This window comes from Labrus mixtus, chromosome 12 (assembly GCF_963584025.1).
Source record: "Labrus mixtus chromosome 12, fLabMix1.1, whole genome shotgun sequence".
NCBI classification, from domain to species: domain Eukaryota; kingdom Metazoa; phylum Chordata; class Actinopteri; order Labriformes; family Labridae; genus Labrus; species Labrus mixtus.
Window position 1 is genome coordinate 16,632,995 of NC_083623.1, and position 20,662 is coordinate 16,653,656.

Here is a 20,662-nt window from a genome sequence, read left to right on the forward strand (position 1 = left end):
GTTTTTAAAGTGCTCTTCATTGAATCTTAGCATTCTGACATTAGCATTAAGCTAGAATTGTGTTTCAAAGAGACTAGCATTTTTGTGGACTCTGGTTTCTTTATCTTTATAAGGGAAAACAAAATCTGGAAGAACATTTTTTTAACTTGATCACAGGCATCTTAAGTAAGCTTAGATAAGTAAGCTGAGATATTAAAGATGATCACAGGGTAACCTGGGTCAAAGATCCAATAACATGGCCTAAGAGAGATAGGTAAGTTTTTTTTTTTTAACTGCTAAAGAATTCCAAAATCCTCCCACAGAAGATTCATTGTTTCTTGTAAATGTCCTCCATTACACAAAGGTCCTTGTTCCAATATGCACATTCCTTGTGTTTAGACAAGTGGACTGATGAGAAGATTGAGATTTTGGATCCCTGATTTGCCAAGAAAAATGGAGGGCAGGGAAGTGAATGTGACCCGCTCTCCTATAACTCAGCTAATACCATAGAAATGTCCTTGAGCAAAAAAAATTTAACATCCAAATTGCTCTGGTGGAGCTGCCCAGTGGACCAACACTAGCAGACTGTGGTTGCACTGGGCAGCTGCCAGGTATGAATGTGTGTAACTTTGTACTTGTGAAGCAGAGTGTCAAAGAAAGACGGTATGTGTGCTTGGCAAATATTCCCAGGATAGATTAAGGTGAAAAAGCAAAAGTCCATACTGAGATCTAAAAAGTAAATGTTTGATGTGGTGGCAGATTTGTGCTTTGAAGGTCAGATTGGACCGGTCACAGAACAGAAACACGAGGATAGAGTAAGCTGATGTCTTACCAGGAGTGTGTACTTGAATCCAAAGAGAAAGTCCAGAGAGAAATCATCAAAGTGTTGAAAGAATTGCATCAATTAATCCAGTTGTCAATTCTGCAAAAGCCCTGATCTCGTCATGTCTAGTCGCTTTTCATCTCATGAACAAAGCTCTTCTTATATAATCAAGGAAGTGTCTCCTGTGTCTGCCTGAAAATATAAATCGAATCTGAAAAAACACATTGCCAAAAGTGAATTGAGTAATTGCAACAAGTAATTAAAATAAGCAATATTGTTGATATTATTATTAACATATTTTGTCAATGTTTTTTACGTCAATAGCTTGTTTTTATAAAGAGGGAGGGAGTAACAGGAGAGAGAGAAGGAGGGAGGAAGAGGAAACCGATGGAGGGAAGATAGTTTAGCTATCGTTTTTATGTCTTTCTACTTATACTTGTACTTTGGTTCAGTACATTTTTTAAAGGTTTATTACACTACACACTAATTTAAACACTAGGCTACCGGCTAACCCCTGAGAAGTACATTTTGATACTTAAGTTCATTTATAATTGGCTACTTTAAGACTTTGACTTAATAATTTTCTGTAAGGTGAAATTAACTTTGAGCTGAGTAACTTTCAAGTGTGGTACCTTTACTTTTACTCAAGTATGGTTTTCAAGTACTTTTTCCAACACTGCATGTGTCTTCTTAAATCATCTTCCCATCATGCCTCCATGAATCCTTGTTGTTTCTTATTTGAATCTAATCTCATAAGACCAGATCATTTTAGGGCACTTAATCCAAATTTGATCTCATGAGTTATGGATAATTACGTATCATAAATTACCTCACCTCTTCTCATTTTGTCTCATCTGATATCATCATCTATTATTGTCTTGTCAGCCTTGTCTTATCTGCATTTAATGTATTCAGAAGAGATCATCACATGTATTTTAATCTTGTGTATATCTGTCTCAACATTTTTGTCTTATTTCAACTAGTAAACAAAAAAATAGTTTCCTCTTCTGATCTTTTCTCCTCAATAGTACCTTCACTTTAAACTCGTAATTCTAATCTTTTATCTTCATCTCATACAGTAACTTCCTGCTGGTCTCATATGGGATCTGTACTAAGCTCAGCTACATCCTGACAGTTCGAGGTTAGGGCCAGACAGTGAAATGGAAAGAAGCAGTCTGAGAATCCCCCGGTGTGAAAACATGACGAACATATCACAACACTGCGAGTAAATCCAGGGCCTCCCTCCTTCACTCTTTCCCTCTCGTGAGTTCTCCATCGAGCCCTCCTCTCCCCTTCCTCACACACATACCCTTCCTCTGTCTCCCTCACAGCCCTGTGATGTTTCATACGTCTGCTGTGTTTGTGACAGCAAGCTGTGTTTGCTGAGCAGCTTTCACCGACCTGCACCGCCGCCCCAGCCATCAACCCCTTTTAACCTTTGACTCCAACAGCCCCACCTGCCTACTCAAACCAACTCCGGCACACACTGTTCACACCTCCTGTTCTGTTAGCTTTGTCCACCTCTGACGTCAAAACCTTTTCAATGGTGCTGATAAACGGGTATATTTCACTCAGGGGTCAGGCTAATAGGTTCACCTGTGAGTAATGTGTGTATATTCCTACTTCTGCAGTGTTTTCCGATAAGTCGGCCACTCTGAGATAAATAATTGAATTATTGTCTTTCCTATCCTTTAAGTGTTTTAAATCTTGTCTTCAAATCTGTGATTGTCTTCTTCTCAAACATACTGTACCTCAAGGTTAAGTTCAGAGGCCCTGAAATCCTATTGACGCAATCCCCGCCTTGTCCATTGAGGTGGGCAGTTGATAAAAGGTGATGTTATATATTCCACTGCACCAGTAGGAGTTTAGCTATTTTAGGATTGAAATGTGTTGACAGATGTGGAGATATTTTTTAACTCTGATGGTCACCGCACAGGTTGACCATCCCCGGACCCATCCCGATCTGTGTTAGGTGTTGTTTGAGGTTCAAAATGTTGATTATGATAAAGCCTACCAAATACAAGCAATTATCACGTGAACATTAGGAACAGGTGGAATTAGTTCAAGCCGTTTTAGAAAATTCAGAAAATGTAAGCTGGAAATAATGATCAAAATTCCTTAAAGACCACAGTCTCATTAAGATTAAAAGATGTGACCAGGAATCATTTTCATTAGCAATTTTCTTTAATGAACCAAAACTACTATATTGACTTCAACAGCTATCTATTCGTAGCTATGAGGCTAACTTTCCAGCAAGAAGGAAAGGAAAATAAAATATATAATTAAAAAAAGATCCAGTAGATGGTGGCTTCAGTAAAAATGTAACCGCAACACACAGCTGCCGCTTCTTTATGGATCTTTTATGAAGCTCCTGTAATGAACTTTTTTTTGACACTTTCATCTTACACTTCAACATCTGCCACAAGAACTAAAAATAACAAGAAAGTAATATCAGTCTCTTCAATGACGGTCTTAATTGCCTTTGTAGGTAACAAAGAGGGATCCAAATTAATTTGATTCGATTCATTACAACCTATAAAAACATTTTAAAGTCTCTTGAAGTGTGTACAGTCACATGGACTTTCAGTGTTCTGCAAAATAAGTGAACTTATTTTAGCTTTGAGCTATCACCATGGGTGAACAACAAACATAGAAAATTGTGTAGATTTGGTTACCTTATTAGCTAAAATATGCAGATTGATGGGAAGCCCAGCTTTCTTCTGATGGCATGGGTTTCCTGCTTCATTCGGATGCTTAATGTGTAACTGTGGTTCTACAGAAACTTCTAACCCAAAGCCAAATTCCTCCAGTCCCACCATGACAAGCACCCACAATTTATTACCAACCATTATGGAAACCAAGAATCAAATACCAGTGCACTAACACTAACACAGACTCTACTCCCTCTGGTCCTTCCAATGAGAGGACCAAGAGTACAACAATAACTAGAGCTGAAGTGTGGTGTGGCCTTGCTACTAGTGTGTGTATGTGTGACTCTGTTTGTGTGTATGTGTGTGTGGTCTGACCAGTGCCCACATCCTTCCAGAGCAGCAGCATGGCCACCTAGGAGACACACATCCATTCCTCAATTACCTCCGGCCTTTCCTCCGTACATCCATCCTTCATTCTTCATTCCCACCAACAGCGAGGCGGCTGGAGGTTATGACGTCTTTTGCCCTATACAAGGTCACCAAAGTTTGTCTTCCAGCATTTTTACTCCTGGTTACATTCCTCTGTACAAACAGCACCCTGCACATATGGGAGATGATTTGAGGTGGGCAAACCAAGATGGTATTTAACTTGTTCACAAAAGATGAAGCAAAACATATTTGAAGCGGAGGCTGATGAAGGCCTGTCTTACTTTCTCCTTTGTGAAAAATGAATAAATCAATTTGTGCTGTAACCTACGACGGAGGATTAGGGCCACGTTAAAAACATATATTTTTTAAAATTTCGAGATTAAAGTCGTAAATTTGCAAGATTAAAGTCGTAAATTTGCGAGATTAATCTCGTAAATTAACGAGTTCGAGACCAGCCTGCACGAAAATGATGAAAGTAGAACTCTTAAAGTCTTTAAAGAATAAAGTTGTTATTTAGTCTATATCAGAAGAGCAGCAGCATCCTGTTCTCAAATGACAAACATGCAGCATCTTGTCCTAAATGTTTCACTAATAAGGAAATAGGCTACTTCCTTGTGTAGTTGGTAAAAATAGTTAGTTCAAGAGAAGTTTTCACTTCAATTTGCAAGAACTTGTTTATCTGTAAAATGATGAACAGGACACAAACTGGCTCTGCACATGAGACACTTTAACAAGGCAGACCGATAACAGACACAAATAGTTGTGTTAGGGCTTTACTTATGCAGATATGAAACTACACATGCTTTTGGCACATCATCATCTTCACATTGTCATAAAATATCAGCACCCTGAAAATATACTGCAAGAAACTGTGGCTTTTCCGAAGAAAGAACCACACTGACTTGGAGGAAGTTGTCTGCAGAGGAAAGACTTTAAGAGTTCTACTTTCATCATGTGCGCAGGCTGGTCTCGAACTTGTTAATTTACGAGATTATTCTTGTAAATTTACGAGTTTAATCTCGAAATTTAAAAAAAAAAAAAAAAAAAATTTAACATGGCCCTAATCCTCCGTTGTAGTAACCAGAGATGCCTGCAGGATGAGAAAGGTAGAGTTAAGGAAATTGTTAACACAAATCATCCTCCAATGTAACCTCAAAGCTAGAAAAGAACCAAGTGTTTAAAGGTCAGACTTTAAACCACAAGGAACAAGTATCGGAACAACAAGTTACTGTGGAAGACTGTGAACGGAGAGTAAAAGAACTAAGATTATATTACACATACAACTGAAAGTTTCTCTACCTGGAAAATTTAATTTTGATTTGCAAGAAATATCTGCAATTTATATGGAAGCAGAAATAATTCCATAGAAGAATTCCAGTTTTTGAAAGTGAATATTTTGATGGCCATTTGGGGACAATGTAAAAACTGGAAACACAAAATGAATCAACATTAATTTATTTGTAAACAACAACACTAATTATTGTCCAATTAAGTTTGTAATGTGTCAGCTAGTTGCCCATTTATACATAGAACACGAGGTCAACAGCAGTACTTGAAGTCTGGTTTCTATCAATTGAGAATGTCAATTCAGTGTTAACTCCTCTTGTAGCTCTGTTTTATTCTTTATCATCTTTTAGGGTAACTGCCTGGCTGTTGAGAGCTATGTGATACAAATGGACAGTTTGCCTTTGCATCTTCCCGCTGAACAGGATGAAGCCAAAATAACCCTGTGACAGGTGCTGACATTTTGTTAGGAAGCAACCAGAGTCTCTGCAGAAGGGATGACTGAAAGAGACTTATTGATGTATGACATCACACAGCTTCTGCTAACAAAAACTGCAAATCCATAGCACAACGCGCTGCAGGAGCCGCATTCGTCAACAGAGCTGTAAATTATGGCATTTTTACATCATGTAATAGCAGCAAGTAATTCAATAAAAAGAACCTTCTCAGAATAAGATGACTTAAACACTAAATTGTGAGATGAAAACTGGTTTGAGAAAAACTTATCTGACGTGCATTTTGACTTTATAGTATGTCCTATATCTGTTATCATAGAGGAGATGGGGTTTATGACTTATACTGCAGAGAGTTAGGAGGGGAAGCTTTAATCTTTTGGCTTCACTTGAGGCAAGATATTGCACTGTCCATTCTTTATACAGTCTATGGTTCCACTAAGTTCTCTAGTTGCAATACGAATCTGTCTTCAGCAGTAAGTTAATGAATAACAAACGCACATTGCTAATGAAACTGCTGTAAATAACAAACATTGACAAGTGCAGCCTTCCATGCCCCATCAAAACCAATAATGTTAGACTTGTAATGACATACTTACAGTAGCAAACAATGTATTAATTAAGAGTGCAAAAGAGAAAGATCTTATACTCAGTGACAAGGACACATTTATTTGGTCTGTTTTATGCTGTATGGTACAGAATATGCAAATTTAAAAGGGGTTGACTAAGGGTAGCATAATAGATGTTTTATATGGAAGTATATATACTAGTGATCAGAATTCAAATGATAAAGCTAATTTGAAAATGAAAATGCATTAACAGAAATGCTTTTTAATTTTCAGATTATGGGTGTATTATTTGACTCAAAAATAAAATGATGATTCATTTATCTAATTTGCATTTTAGTTTTCAACTTCAAAAATGCACATTCTTTGACTAAATTAAAATGAAGAAGAAAATGACATTTGCTTTATCATTTTCAAAAAATGCTCTGCTAAATTTGTATCATAATTCAAACGAAAATGCTAATTTTAAAATGAAAACGCATTAACAGAAACGCGTTCTAACTTTCAGAATATAGGTGCATTATTTGACCTATATTTAAAATGAATAATCAGTCATCCAATTTGCATTATACTTTTGCTCTCTATGTATGCTTTATCATTTGAATTCTGATCACTAGTCGCTTCCATAGTTTTAACTTTCTTGAGCCTTTAATATAAAAATCCGGACCAGTAAATATGAGCATGTTGCCTACACGTGCACATCACATGGTTTCTTGTTGTTATTTTTTTAGGCCTTTACCACATTATCCCAACAGTAGCCAACATCATATTAAGTTACTCGCTCTAGGTTTAATATGAGAAGCTCCAAGTTAAAAAAAACATACTATATAGTCATACCTGATGTGGTTATTTGTTTTTTTAGTGCAGCAGGAATAAACAGTTCTGTGCAGGTGTACTAAGGTTTTTCCAGTGTGCAAGACTGAATTTTTAACCTTGACACAGCAGGTGAGTGCAGCGGTTTCCTCTCAGTGCTGAACATCCTGTCACATACCTGAGAGCTACTTCCTTTTCAGAAAAACATCAATATTTACCAGAATACACAGGAGCCTCTACATCTAAAACCCCATTTACCCACTGTTTTTCTGTTCTAGTGCCAGTTGTCTTCCTGCCAGAGCCAGCCCCACCACATCTTTATTCATGTCTTTTTTCTTTCTGAATAGAGTACACCTCAGATTGACATTTTAACTGCACACACTCTCCACATTCCTCCTGCTGGACTCCAAAGTAAAGTTTACATTCCTGGGATGCTGGGAGGAATGCAGCCCAGTGGGGCTCTGGACCAGACCTCAGGATTACAAGTCAGGGATTTCTGACAGGGATGTTGAGCTACAGGTAAGATTTGAAGATGTCAACAAGCAAGGTTTCATTTACACTGACTCAAATGGTTTAACTTTGTGTTGAATCAAACAGATCAGCAGGCCAGGCGTGTACTGTACGGTGCTCTATATGGCTGTTAAAATTGCAAGTCCCTTTCACTTATGCACTTCACAATAGACTGTATATACAAGTGCATGCGTCAACCTCCTCTTGTTGAACAGGATGAAGCCAGTCTATCACCCTGATGGGCGCTGACAACGCTTCGACTTATGACAATACACATGTAAATGACCCATAAAATGGAAAAGAAATCCCTCAGGGAGGTTGAATCATCAGCACACAAGATTCTTATGTGGATTTGAAGTAGGCACTCAAAGTTAGGAAAGTTCAATAACTCATGTATTTGTGTTTGTTATGTTTTCTCTCATTGTTTCTGCTGCAGGGGCCTCATTCGTCAACAGAGCTGTAAATCATGCCATGTTATATTGGTTTATAGGATCAAATAATTCATAAAACAACTCAGAAATATAGATGACTTTAACACAAAATTGCACGATAAATCAATTTGGATTTAACTTGCATTTAGATTTGATAATTTGACCCATGTCTTAAGTCAGGAGGAGCTCAAAATCTTTTGGCTTCACTTCAAGGCAGCTTGTGTTCCATCCATGTTAATATACAGTCAATGTACTGCACCTCTTAAAGTTTCTGAATTTTTCCGGTGGGCTGGAAGTGTGAACCCATGTCGCCAAATTTTTCACCCTACCTTTACTCTGAATTTTTTTTGACCAGTCTCCTTGTAAAATTTCCTGTGTGTCCTGAACTTTTTTTTTTTAAGATAGATTTTCTGCCATTTTCAGCAAAGATTTTCTTTGCGGACAAAGTGATACCTCTAATATCTTTGCTGATTTTGTCCTGCAGTTAATGCTTCTCAGTAAAAATCCTGCTGATTTTCACCCCAGTGAAATATAGCACTCATCGAGAATCTTTACCATAAGAAATGTAAGAAGAAACTGCTGTTTCTGCATTGTCTGTCAGTAGTTTCATTTGAGATCTTCATCCCAGCAGGGGTTTCAAGCATTACAAATAGCTATAGAAATGATCCATCTTAAATCATAGGCTCTTTGTAGCTCATAAAGAGGCATCAGTATTACTTTCAGACCTTTTCATAACCAGACAAAAATGACCTTTAAATTCAAATCAAACTATTTTCTGATATGTGATGATGAAGTGTGATTATATCTTGATACTGTTATGTTATATTTTACTATTACTATTTCAATTGACTTACTTTGCATCCTTCACATTGTATATCAGCACTGAAGGCAATTTCCTCAACAGAACTTTAAAGATGCATCCTCAAGTAGTAACACTTTTACATGTAAGTAAAAGTTCTTCAAAACTCACCCAAAGGAAATGGGAGATTTTGTTGGCATGCTCATTAATCAGAGCTATCGCATCCTGGGTTAAGCTAGCCCTTAAAAGTGAGAGCAGCTGCTCCCATCGGTACAGCTCTGTTGATGTGCTGTATTGCAGAAAAAGGAACAGGAGAAAATACGAGGAAATGAGAGTAGGGTAAGTGTGCAGGAAAGGAATGGTTATAAATAGGCTTCAGATAAGTACACGGCTAATGCTAACACAATTGAGCAGAAAAAATACACTACTCTAATGCAGTTAGTACTTCATCTGATGATAATTATAATTAACAGATCCACACCCTGGAGGAGACAAGGGTTCAGTGTCTCACTCAAGGACACTTGTGCATGATGGCTGCTGGAGGGCTTGAAACTGAGCAGCCAGTCTGAAGGACAGTCATGACTTTGATCTAATCTTATTAGCATGATCAGACCAGATCCATCTCACTTGGGAGACATCAAAGCCTTTACTGATTCGCTGTGATAAATGTCTAATGGAGTTTAGTAGAGCTTGGATTTATTCAATCTCTAGATTTTATTTTATAAAACTGGTTTAAACCTTCCATATGTACAGGATTGTTAAAAGTTGGCAACAACAGTATGTGTGCCTGTTCTATCATTACACCTTTAACGATGCCAGTAGAAGAGAACAGCATTAGTGTTATGGTAAGGACAGTAGGAGGGTTATGGTAAACAGTTCAGCACTGCCCCCTGCTGGCGGAATTAAATATATATTTGGATCTGCTGCAAGGATGCAAAGACAGACATTAATTCTACCAAATTCAAACCAGGTTATTCAACAGGTAGTGTTTTCAGGAAGTATAAAATGATAAGAATTTCTTCAAAATATTTTGTATTTACAATAAAATACAGACTTTTAATCAATCTTGTGAAAATATAAAAATATGCTGATAAGACAATTTGCATTGTGAGTTTATGAAAAAGTTGTTGATGCTCATACGTAGAAATTGTCATTCCAAAGTCATGGAACATAAGTTATATAATGGTTACAAAAATTATCTTATTTGTGACAACATTTTAAGAGTAAATCCACACTTTTTAGACGGGACACCATTGTACACCTGCTTATACTTACAACATACCTTTTTCTCAAACTCTTTAATATGGCACCTAAAACATGTTCCATTAGAGGGTCGTCTTGAACTGGAATTAGTTGCAACACTAAGGTGTTATACGAAAGACTTGTTCATTAATCTAAGTTACCACGTCATCATTTTAAAATACAAAGTAATGTAAAAAAGTACATCATTATTTGGAAAAAAGTAATCATTAGAGATAAAAGATAATTATTGGAGAGTTAAGTTAATCATTTGGAGAAAGTTTCTCAAGTTAAAATTATCTTTTCTTTTCTAATCAAGAGGGCATCAATGGTTTGAGGGAGGGCAGACCTTTACTCATATCCCCAAATACTATTCTTCCCATCTTCACTTTTATTACCTCTAACTGCTTTTCCCAAACCACATGAAGTGTTTTTTTCAAGGTGTACATTCAATTAAATCAGAGCCACAGCGGTCACTCAATCACATATTATTTTGTTTAAATGAAAGACTGAGATTGAGTGTTACCTTCAGGTTATTGCAAACAAAATGCCACAGATATACTGTGAATTTGACAGTTGAGGTCAACAGCATTCAGTTGTATTTTATAAATGTACGTGCACTCATTCAGAACCTTCTGATTTTGTTGAGTCTATAATCTGTTTCTCTAAAAAACAACCATACAATATGTAGAAATGAAATGAGGCAGTTTTTGGGATATCTTAATACGGATCTAACATACTGTATTTTTACTTCAGAATAATATAGTTACTAACCGATGTAACCAATACTTCAGACTTGTGTCTGAAAAAAGAAAAAGAAAGTGGTGAATTCAAATTTAGTTCAAAATAATAATTTATTTCATTTTATTCATCAGAATGTTATTACATTTACCTTCAGTAAAAATCACTTTTCTCATTAAGGTTCAGAACATTCAGATAATGTATTCACCTGCATATAGTAGGCAGCTGAATTGCAGAACATCAAAATACACATGTAGTCATAATTTTACATTTTCGTCAAATAGTTGTAGCAAACAAGCATTAGTGGTTGCCATAACTAACTATACTTTTCTTTGGATTTGGTGGGTTGTCTTTCTCAGAAAAATGTGAGGCTCCCTGAGAGGTATGTTTGTACATCAAGGGCTAAGTTTCTATCTGCATTTACACCACCAACAGAAATAATGAAGCAAGGAAGACAGCAAGCATTTTGTATTAGACACACACAACAAGATGGAGACTCCATGGTCAGAGTTGTGTATGTTGAGTGTCACTTTGTATGTGGAAACAACAGAGTTGCAATGGAGGCATTCTAGTTTAGGAAATTGTCTGTGTTTTTGGTTTATTCGTTAAAGCTATCTTTCCAAGACGCATTAGCAACTCTCAAGGAGAAGCTCTAAATGTCCGTCTTGGCACTGTTTCAAGAACTAAAAAACAACAATATGCAAATTGCCAAGAAGATCCTAAAAATATAAAATCTTCCAGTCAGAAACGGCTTTATGAGAGGAGCCCCTGCACAATCACAATCAGCCCTCCCAGGTGTTTTCACTTACCTATGCAGATTAGACCGCTCCTCTTGGCTATGGCTACCTTCAACATGTAACGAGGTTTAATCAGCAACATGATTAAAACACCTGTGTGAAATATAAGGTGCTTTGAAAAGTACCTACGGTAGAAGTTTATATTCCAACAAACTATAAACTATTCATTGACCTTTACCTGCGTTAACTACATACGCTTAAATTATTTGTGTGCAATCATCAACAATGTGGACAATTTTATTAACTTCCATGTCATATCTTCAAACAATTTGTATGCCCCCAAGGTAGCACACCAACTATTTACAGTAACAACACATTTTTTTGATTACATGGAATGATTGGTGGATCGAGGAGTGTGTTGTCCTGACAACAAAACTCAGGCCGTGTAAGTGCAGTTACTCTAAATCAACAAATTTGAACAGATTTAACTCTTAATTTTGATTATTGATATTGATATATAGAGGGATTATATACAACATAGATTCAAATCACTGAATTAAAATGAACTGTCTACTGACCAAAGCTGGCTTTTGTTTATTCAAAGATCAACATGTTAATGGTCATTTACTAAGTTGCAAAAAAACAAAAATGCATTAGAGCTTTTCATATGAACTCAGATATAGAAGTAGCTGCAGCAAAGATGTAGATCTGATGGTTACCTGCCTCAAACATCACACTGCTTTATTGCACTACAGCTTGTCTCAACTGTTTCTCATTCAACATTCAAAGTGGTGGAGCAAACAAGAATGCCACTGAATGCACCATGAGTACCTTTCACAGTCAGGTGACAACTACAATTATTGAACTTTCCTGTCAAAGTTATCCATGTTAAAAGGCAGCATTTAAAGCATTCATGTATTGCATTCTCTTCTTTTTTTTTATCATTTAAATTGCTGAAATAATCCGGATTAAACAACAAAGTTACCAGCACTAGTTTTGCTTTTCACAGTGAAGGAGTGTACAGTCACAACATGAGGACTGAAATGTCTTACAATAAAATCAAGAAGGACAAACTGTCACAATGACTCTCCCCATGAGTGGGATGAGAAAACAGAGGGGAAGAGGAAAGCAAGGACTACTCTTTACCCTTGGTGTCCAGGTTGATGACTGAACAGGAGAGAGGACATGGCCGACAAGAGGATGAAGAAGAAACAGGCATCAGTTCTTGAGAGCGCCCCAGATGATGAGTCCAATTATAACAGCAACAACAGCCAACACTATCATGAGGATGCATATCTTCTTCCGGGAGCTCCGCTGGTGGGAGGGAAAAGACAGTTCAAGTTATTTTTTATTTTTTTCAAATTAAGCACAATGCACAAATGTAATGTTTTACTAAGGGTAGCTGATGGGTTGGAGTGACTAATAGCCACCACATGAATCAGATCACTTTTTGACCTCAAATTTTTCTTTGATTTTCTCCTTTACGCCTCATTCTCTCTGCATGATCGACCAAAGCAAGCTGACTAAGAGTCTTTGTAAGACAAGGGAGGTGGACCAGTGATTCATGACCACTTGCTACTTACATTCATCAGCTAACTCCTTTGACAAATAAACAAATGAATTCCTCCTCCTCCTCCTCTGTCCTTAACCCCTTCTTTTGTGGATGTCATTTCTCACTTCTTTCCATCATACAGTCAGATTTTACCTGGTATTCTGCAGCGCGGGCCAGCTGCTGTGTGGCATTCTGGACATGCACATCTGCATTCTCCACGTTGGCTTCTATACTGTCTGCAGAACACGAAGAAATGAGCAAAATATAGATTTAGCAGGAGGAACAACTGGAGAGGAGAAATTAACTGAACCTTTTTTTTTTTTTGTTACCCTTTCAGACACATCCGATATACTGATTACAATAGCTTGACTTGAATATTGGCTGATAAGGAGTACCCCTTAAACATGAGTGTGATTCTAAAATAAATTCTAAATCTGAAGGCTGCACTACCAACCTTGTATTAAAGTGCTAAGAATGCCATCGTTGCCGTGTGGCATAGCCCGGTACACTCTTGGAATCCTGGCCTAGAAGCAAGCTAACCTTTCGTTTGTTTGAATATCAGCCTCCGAGTCAGTGAGTATGGCATCTAGGGAGTGAGCTAGGATTCAATGCTGAACACTCTGGAGGTGTCGTGGGCCTATCAGTGACACACTGAGTACGGAGTGTGCCCACTTGAAAACCCAACGGATGCCTTCATTCCCTTGAATATCCCACAGAGTCTTTGTATTATTATTGTACATTCATTATTTTGTGATTTTACTCATGTTTAACTTTCTTTCTTTGTGAAATAAAAAACAGGCTTACAATGTGTGATAAAAACACAGATTTTGCTTTCTTTTTTTTTTGCTAGTACAACACTAGCTTAAACAAACACTTTTTAGCACTCTCCTTCTTTTCTGATCTTTAACAGTATTCACTTGTAGCAGCCTTAACATATATTGTTGTGTGAGCTAAGGTTAAAGAATTTAACCTTTTGGGGTCTAATAAATGATTGTATCAGATACATGCACTGACTGGCATACATGCTGGAACCCAATGCTACATGTCTGGAAGAATAAGAGGCATCTCCTTTACTGGTATGTGTATTGGAACAACTTAATTCGAGAACACACGTGGTGAATACAGTGTTTACCACCTTTATTTAGCTGTCATAAAATAAAAACATCTCAGTTGTGAACTGTAGAGTAATCTATGAACGGGTGACAAAGACTGACCTATCATGTCTCCCTGCTCGTGCACCATCATCCCCAGGTCCTTGAAGATGTCGTTGATGTCTGTGATGTCAGACTGAACAACGCAAAACAGGAGAAATGGCCCACGTGAACTCGAGGCAAACATGAAACACAGAGATACTGAGATACTTTGCATCTAAAATGAGAATTTATTTCACCTCCAACTGCCTGATGGACAACTCTCTCTCCTGGATCAGCCTCAGGTCTTCTTCAGTGATCTCCTCAGCCTGAGCCTGAACCTGAGCGTCACTGCAGGAGGAAACCATGTAAATATAATAATAATAATACTCACAATTACAGGATTAATCATAAAGAACATAAGGAAAGCTACCTGGAGAAAGAAGCATTTCCAAAGCTGTCGTCAGGCTGTCCTCCCTGTTAAAGTAAAATAGCGTTAGTCTCAGAGGAGGATGCTTTGTATCAGATTTAGCTAACTAGCTAGTTTCCATCTGTTGTCACTGAGTAGAAATACAAACACTGTGCTTGTTATTGCAAATATTTTAAAGAGGACATTATTGACTGTCAGTAAAGGTAAATGGCTGGATAAAACCTACAGGGCCCATGACCATTAAAGACATTAAATATAATTATTAAAACACAAAAGGCAAACTAGCAAAGAACAAATCAAAGCTGTGCCCTTCAATTCCAAAGGCTAAGATTTTTTGTAACCTATTACAGCAGTAACAAACTGTTGTTGCTCATCAGCATAGACAAGTTATTATTATCTGTGCTGTGCGATAAGGGGACAGAGGAGCCCCAGCAGGCAGGCTCTCTTGAGAGAATCTGTATGTGAAACAGCCACAATGAAAGCTTCTGACTACGGCACAGTTAAGTTACATCCTGTGAGACTTTAAATTCATATGAACTCACTGCTTAATTAGAGACACCAACAAACAATAAAGACTGAACAGAGTTTCGAGCCTGCATTACATTTTTATCAGTAACAATACAAGAAAGTTTACATAAAAACATCAATAAAGTGAAAAACATGTACAACTTTGAAGAACACAAGGTCTGTTTGGGTTCAAAGTGCAGCCTATGAAGCATTCGTGGGTGGCACAACTCTTCTGTTTGCCTGTTTCTATGATGTGATTGATACATCTGATTGATAACGAGGTAAGAACAGCCTTAGATAAGCTCTGGAATTGGCTACACCAAGATAACCAGTAGGTCCACCATCTCTGCCAGAGGCTAGAGGTCAGGTGATAGCCAAAGGGCTCCGAGATTAAGTCTTGACAAAGACAGCATGAAGCAAAAATAAAACAAGAATTGCCACCTCGCAGTTGTAGTCCAAGTTTCAGTTTCAATCCACCGATTTGAATCTTGAAAAAGTTTGAATTAGTCTAAAAACAAGTAGGCCCGTATTAATCAGTGGAGGATGCATGTCATATATTAACAGGACAAAATAAAATAACAGTGAACCACCGTCTTCCTTCATGAAGTCAGAAGAAACATGTACGCAACGGGAGGTTTGCCCATTCATCAATCACATCTTATTTTGTCAGATGGATAAAAAACATATTGAATGCCAATTTATGCAGCTGTCTAATGACTGGTCTACGTCATGACATTCATTATCAGGCTGTAGGTTACTCACCGACACCCGGGAGCTGGCTCTCACTCTGGCCACAAACTCTCTCTCTTTGTCTGCCGCCTGCCTCTGGATCTTTTGGAAGCTGCTGAGGGCGTTGGAGAAGTCATTCAACAGACGCTCTTTCTGTATCTTCCTCTGCCGCTAAAACACAAATGTTCAGAGACAGGCCACGAATCAAAGACCAAAAAATAAGCACAAGAGAGAACACAACTTGAAAACTTAAAAAAGTTCAGTATTCAGTACCTGATCGGGGCCAACAGGTAGTGCACTGAAAGTCTTCATCAGTCTGTCAGTCTCCTTTGCTAGCTGGTTGCCTTGCTGCTGTGTCTGTTGCCTGGTAAACACAATGTTTTATTCTTCATGTGAAAGCACAAAAACTCTGGACGACATTAAGAAAACAACTGTTAAAAAGACATTTGGAGGACTCAGATATCATTGAAGCCTTGTTTCAAATGATGAACAAAATGCATTATGGTTATCAATCCAGTGTGTCTTTTCCCTGACTGATTATTCAACATTTCTTTGACATGCATGGTTCAGAGCCTTTGAAAAAACGTTTTCTTCACCTGCTATTTGTACAATTATTTTAATTTTGTTAATAAACTCAGCCCCCATAACTCACAGCGTGTTTCTGAGCTGGTTGCTGTCCTGCGCGGCTCCCTGCAGAGAAATGGTTCTCTGCAGCTCCGAGGCTGCGAGGAAGAAAGACAACAGACATTATGATATCTCTACTGAATGATCTCCTTGTGTTCTCTGTGATTCGTCACTAAAGTATTTTGTGTGTACAGTATAAAGTGTGTATTACTCAGCAGTGTGAGCTTCTGGATGTTGGAGCTGATGCTATGAACCAAAGCGCTGGGCTCCTGAAGAATCCCAGCCTGGTACGCCATGATGGAGAGCTGCGAGGACACACAATAACACAATCCATCATTTGAAGTATTTATTCATGCTGTCACATCAGTATGTTCACAACTCGCATGATCAAAAAAAGCAATGAAATTGTTTTACATGAAAATATGGTCCAACAAATGTCTGTACTAAGGCTATCAAATGATTTGTACTGTCTTAAGCTGAGGGTATACTTTCTGTTTGAATTCAACCCTGCTTTTATTTTGAAATAAAATAAGTAAAGTAAGGACCTTGTGGTAGATCGAAGGTTATGACATTAACTTAACCATGGAAAAGGAAACTTGTTAAGGATCAAAAACTAAAAGAAAACATTTTAAAGCTACGGTAAAAAGTTAAATGTTTGATGTCCTGAGGTGGAAATGACTTTTGACTTGTCAGCTGAGATGTCTGAGAGTTTTTTAAAAAGTGAAATAAGACATTCAAAGACGCAGCAGTGTTGTTCTTTTCCATCACTGACACTGCAGAGGCTTAACCACAGTGGGACAAAATAGTCATCTAACATGCAAAATACAAAAATGTCTGTTAGGTTTTTCATTCTCTTCTCAACCTTGTCACAAGACGTTGGCCACAATGAAGAATCATATGAGTGGCAAGTATACTGTTTACAACACAAAATGGTCAGAGACAACCTCCAAAAATAATTTCCTGACATGTTTGCTAAACACCTCACTCCAAAAAGTTGGGAATTCATGGCCTCTAACCATCAGAGTGACTTTAAATAAGATTTAAAAAGCTTGCAGCAGAAACAACAACACTGAAGTCAGTCATGTTTTTAAGCCAAAGCTGTGAATATAGTTAAAATAAGGGCTTCATAAAGATGTGTCAACCTATGCCAAACCTAAAACCATTTCTTCCTTGACATCATCATAATCTTAAAACTAAAGACTCAAATATGGATTCCCAACGAAGATTACTGGCACCCCAGGGGGTATTCAGGGTATGAACAGGTAAAAGGAAAAAAAATCTAAGAAGTCAGCTAATATAGAAAAACAGTAACTGTTATTTGACAATGAAATTTGCAGTGTTTAAATATTTGTGATGAAAGGTAAAAAAAATCAAAAATGATAAAAGAAAATTGCGGTGCTGTAGCCTATAGCAGTGAGGTCACGCCCCATGTACAGTCATTCCCCACCCTCTCTCCCAATTTCCTACTCTATCCACTGCCCTATCATTTAAAGGCAACACCCCCCCCCCCCCCCAAAAAAAAAATAATAATAATAAAACAATCTTTGAAAAGAGACAAGTTGGAGGAAAGAAATTCTCCTCAACTGCATTAACACACAATGTGACTGACAGTGTGGCTATAGTCAAATCTAAAGAAAAACATAATTAGCCTACTTTTTGTGAACATGTAAATATCAAAACAACAACATGATCAGTTGAAAAAGTTAATTATGTAGGCTAAAATACACTCGATACACTGTTGTAAATCAAGCCTATAGCTTTATCATTGTGTATTGTAAATGATAAGCTAAAGATAATGTTGAAGATGACAGTTCATATAAAACCTCCAAACAGCTAATGAATAAACTACTTAAACATTGAGAAATTAGCTCGCTAAATGCAATCTCCAAAAAATATTTATTATTATCAATTATTTATTATTGCAGCGTTTTTTTTTTTTAAATTGAGCAGTGGCTCTCATTTACTTCGGCTCCTGTATGTAGCCTGATACGCAGCAGGGATTGGTCAGGAGGTCAGGAGTGATTATTATTGTAGGCAGCTCCTGCAGCACTTCTGACTCATCAGGACTGAAACCATTTTCTTGTATGTGCAAGAGTGACCATATGGTAAGAAACTCTCAAACGAAGCGCCGACTTAACTTTTGGCAGAAGTAATGCTGTTGAAATGTAACTAATACAAGTCCCGACATTAATACAACCAGTCGAACAACACCTGTCTGTCATACGAGTGTGTCTGGTCCCTTTTACCCTACTTCACAAACAGTCAGCAACAAATATGCGGAAATCACGGAAGCTTCCCGATGACAATAAGAAGGCTGCTAGAAAACCACTATTTGCTTGTGAGACAATGTCTGGGTTAAAGTCGTTTTAAATGTAATCTTTATTTCACTGTCGACTCCAACATGCAGCGGGTAGAAATGTATTTTAGTCACAATCAAAGTCGCAAGATTTTTTTTCCACTCGTGTTTCAGAGAACCCCCATTCCTTTCTTTGCTCTCCTTAACACGACGTGGCATCCATCGTAACATGTTCACCGTGTTAATGCCTCCGTGTTGATAATTCTTCATAAAAGATGAGAGCGGTAGTGTAAAAGATTCAACTTTACCTTCTTTGCGACTTGACGCAGCGGTGTATTTCCGGACTCTCAGCCACTTCCCCGTCACATGATGTCTGCTTTCCCTGAAGTCTGCAGAAAAAAAAACTGAAATATCATATTATGAATCCATTCAATATTATGTCTACATTTCTCAATTCAGAAGTAAAGTACATTTTGCAAAAAGAAAAACATTACCTCCGCAACAATAACAAACAAACTCCCAAGACCTAGAGACTCTTGTCATTTGTTATAATTGTCTGAACTGCTGATTCTTTGTACACTTTTTTATGTTACTTTATATCTTAGTCTTTTTAAATTTTCAATCCCTGGCATGTTATGTATTTTGCACCATTCATTTGCACAACCAAATGCACCATTTCATTATGGTCAATATGGCTAGTTAAAATGAAAGACTTTGCTTTACTATTGAATGAAGGGCTTCAAAAATGAACCAAAATATGCCATATTTCTTATTTGTTTGCACTCAACACTCAGTCATCCATAAATTGTATTCACAATCATTTTATCTGACACAATATATGATTGCTTAATCTTAAATGAGCAGAAAATGAAATGGCTTTAAACTTGTTTTAATTTGTGATGCAGAATTCTGAGTTACATATATCTCCAAAACCTCCACTTCAGCAGAGATAAACCATAATATAATAATATCAAAATATAACACTCCTTATTGTATATTTAGCCTCTATTCACCTTTTACTGTACACAACTGGGATGATTAACTTTTTCCTTTCACAAATATCCACCTTGTTTACAAAAAAACACAAGAAGACCCAGAATATGTTGTAGGAGAGCTCAACTCTGCCACCTTGTTTCTAAAATCGGTTATAGCCAGTGAGAGTAGCAAGACATTTGACCATGTAGTACTTCATACTACGTCACTTTATTTTACCAGCATAAATACAGTTCATATGGTTAATATTATGCAAACAACTTTGTGGTTTCCCCTAGTGTAATATATCATTTTGCGTTTTTGTTTTGAATTGTCATTCATATCTGATGCCATCACTTACAGTAATACAAACTATGGACTATGGTTTGGTTTAGTAAAAGTTATGTTTTGTGTTCAAAATAACTGTTACATAAATCTTATCAGTCGTGTGTCAGGTTTCAAATGTTTCTGTTTCCTTTGAATAATGGCGGGAAGCTGATTCCATATATAAGTGTTAGGAAGCATTGTGTGTTTATAGAGCACCAACCACGACATATGAATACGATATGATTCTAATAGGGTGTAATGATCTTAGCCAGCAATGGCATTTCAAAGGAGGTAAACTTAAGTCATTCATTCACTCAAATCATTTATTTTCCAGTTTGAATACAATTATGTGTAACTGTCAGTAAATCTATTAAGTCATAAAATCAATAATTAAGCCTCCATCGGTGGTGATTGTCTTGTCAAAATGTGCAAGACCTCTTTTTTTAATCGGTCTGATTTCTCTGCCAAGGGGTCAACACTTTTGAAGGTCTCACTTGAACAGCTTACTGGTCCATGTCTGATCATGTTTACTTTATTGCCTATATATGTATGTAATTGTAAATGTGTTGCATCTCTGTTGTCTGTTGTTATCTCACTATATTTTCCTCTTTCTTTTTCTATTTTCATTCTCATTATTCTAC

General features: G+C 37.2%; 1 protein-coding gene across 1 annotated transcript; it reads right to left on the reverse strand.

Moving 5' to 3' along the window:
- Positions 1-10,811: 10,811 nt before the first annotated feature.
- On the reverse strand, positions 10,812-19,115 carry stx7l (syntaxin 7-like). The gene is made up of 10 exons (XM_061052355.1): positions 19,031-19,115; positions 16,638-16,731; positions 16,455-16,524; positions 16,076-16,166; positions 15,836-15,973; positions 14,570-14,613; positions 14,397-14,487; positions 14,221-14,293; positions 13,160-13,242; positions 10,812-12,768 (listed from the first exon to the last, which is right to left on the reverse strand). Exons 2-10 carry the CDS (start codon positions 16,720-16,722, stop codon positions 12,673-12,675), a joined length of 771 nt encoding a protein of 256 aa, XP_060908338.1. The 5' UTR covers positions 16,723-16,731; positions 19,031-19,115; the 3' UTR covers positions 10,812-12,672.
- Positions 19,116-20,662: the final 1,547 nt, after the last annotated feature.

Coding starts and splice junctions, on each gene's coding strand:
- stx7l (XM_061052355.1), bottom strand. CDS start 16,722: ATGGCGTACCAGGCTGGGATTCTTCAGGAGCCCAGCGCTTTGGTTCAT. Junction 15,974..16,075: donor TACCTGTTGGCCCCGATCAG/GTACTGAATACT, acceptor TTTGTGTTTTAG/CGGCAGAGGAAGATACAGAA. Junction 14,488..14,569: donor GGAAATGCTTCTTTCTCCAG/GTAGCTTTCCTT, acceptor TTCCTCCTGCAG/TGACGCTCAGGTTCAGGCTC.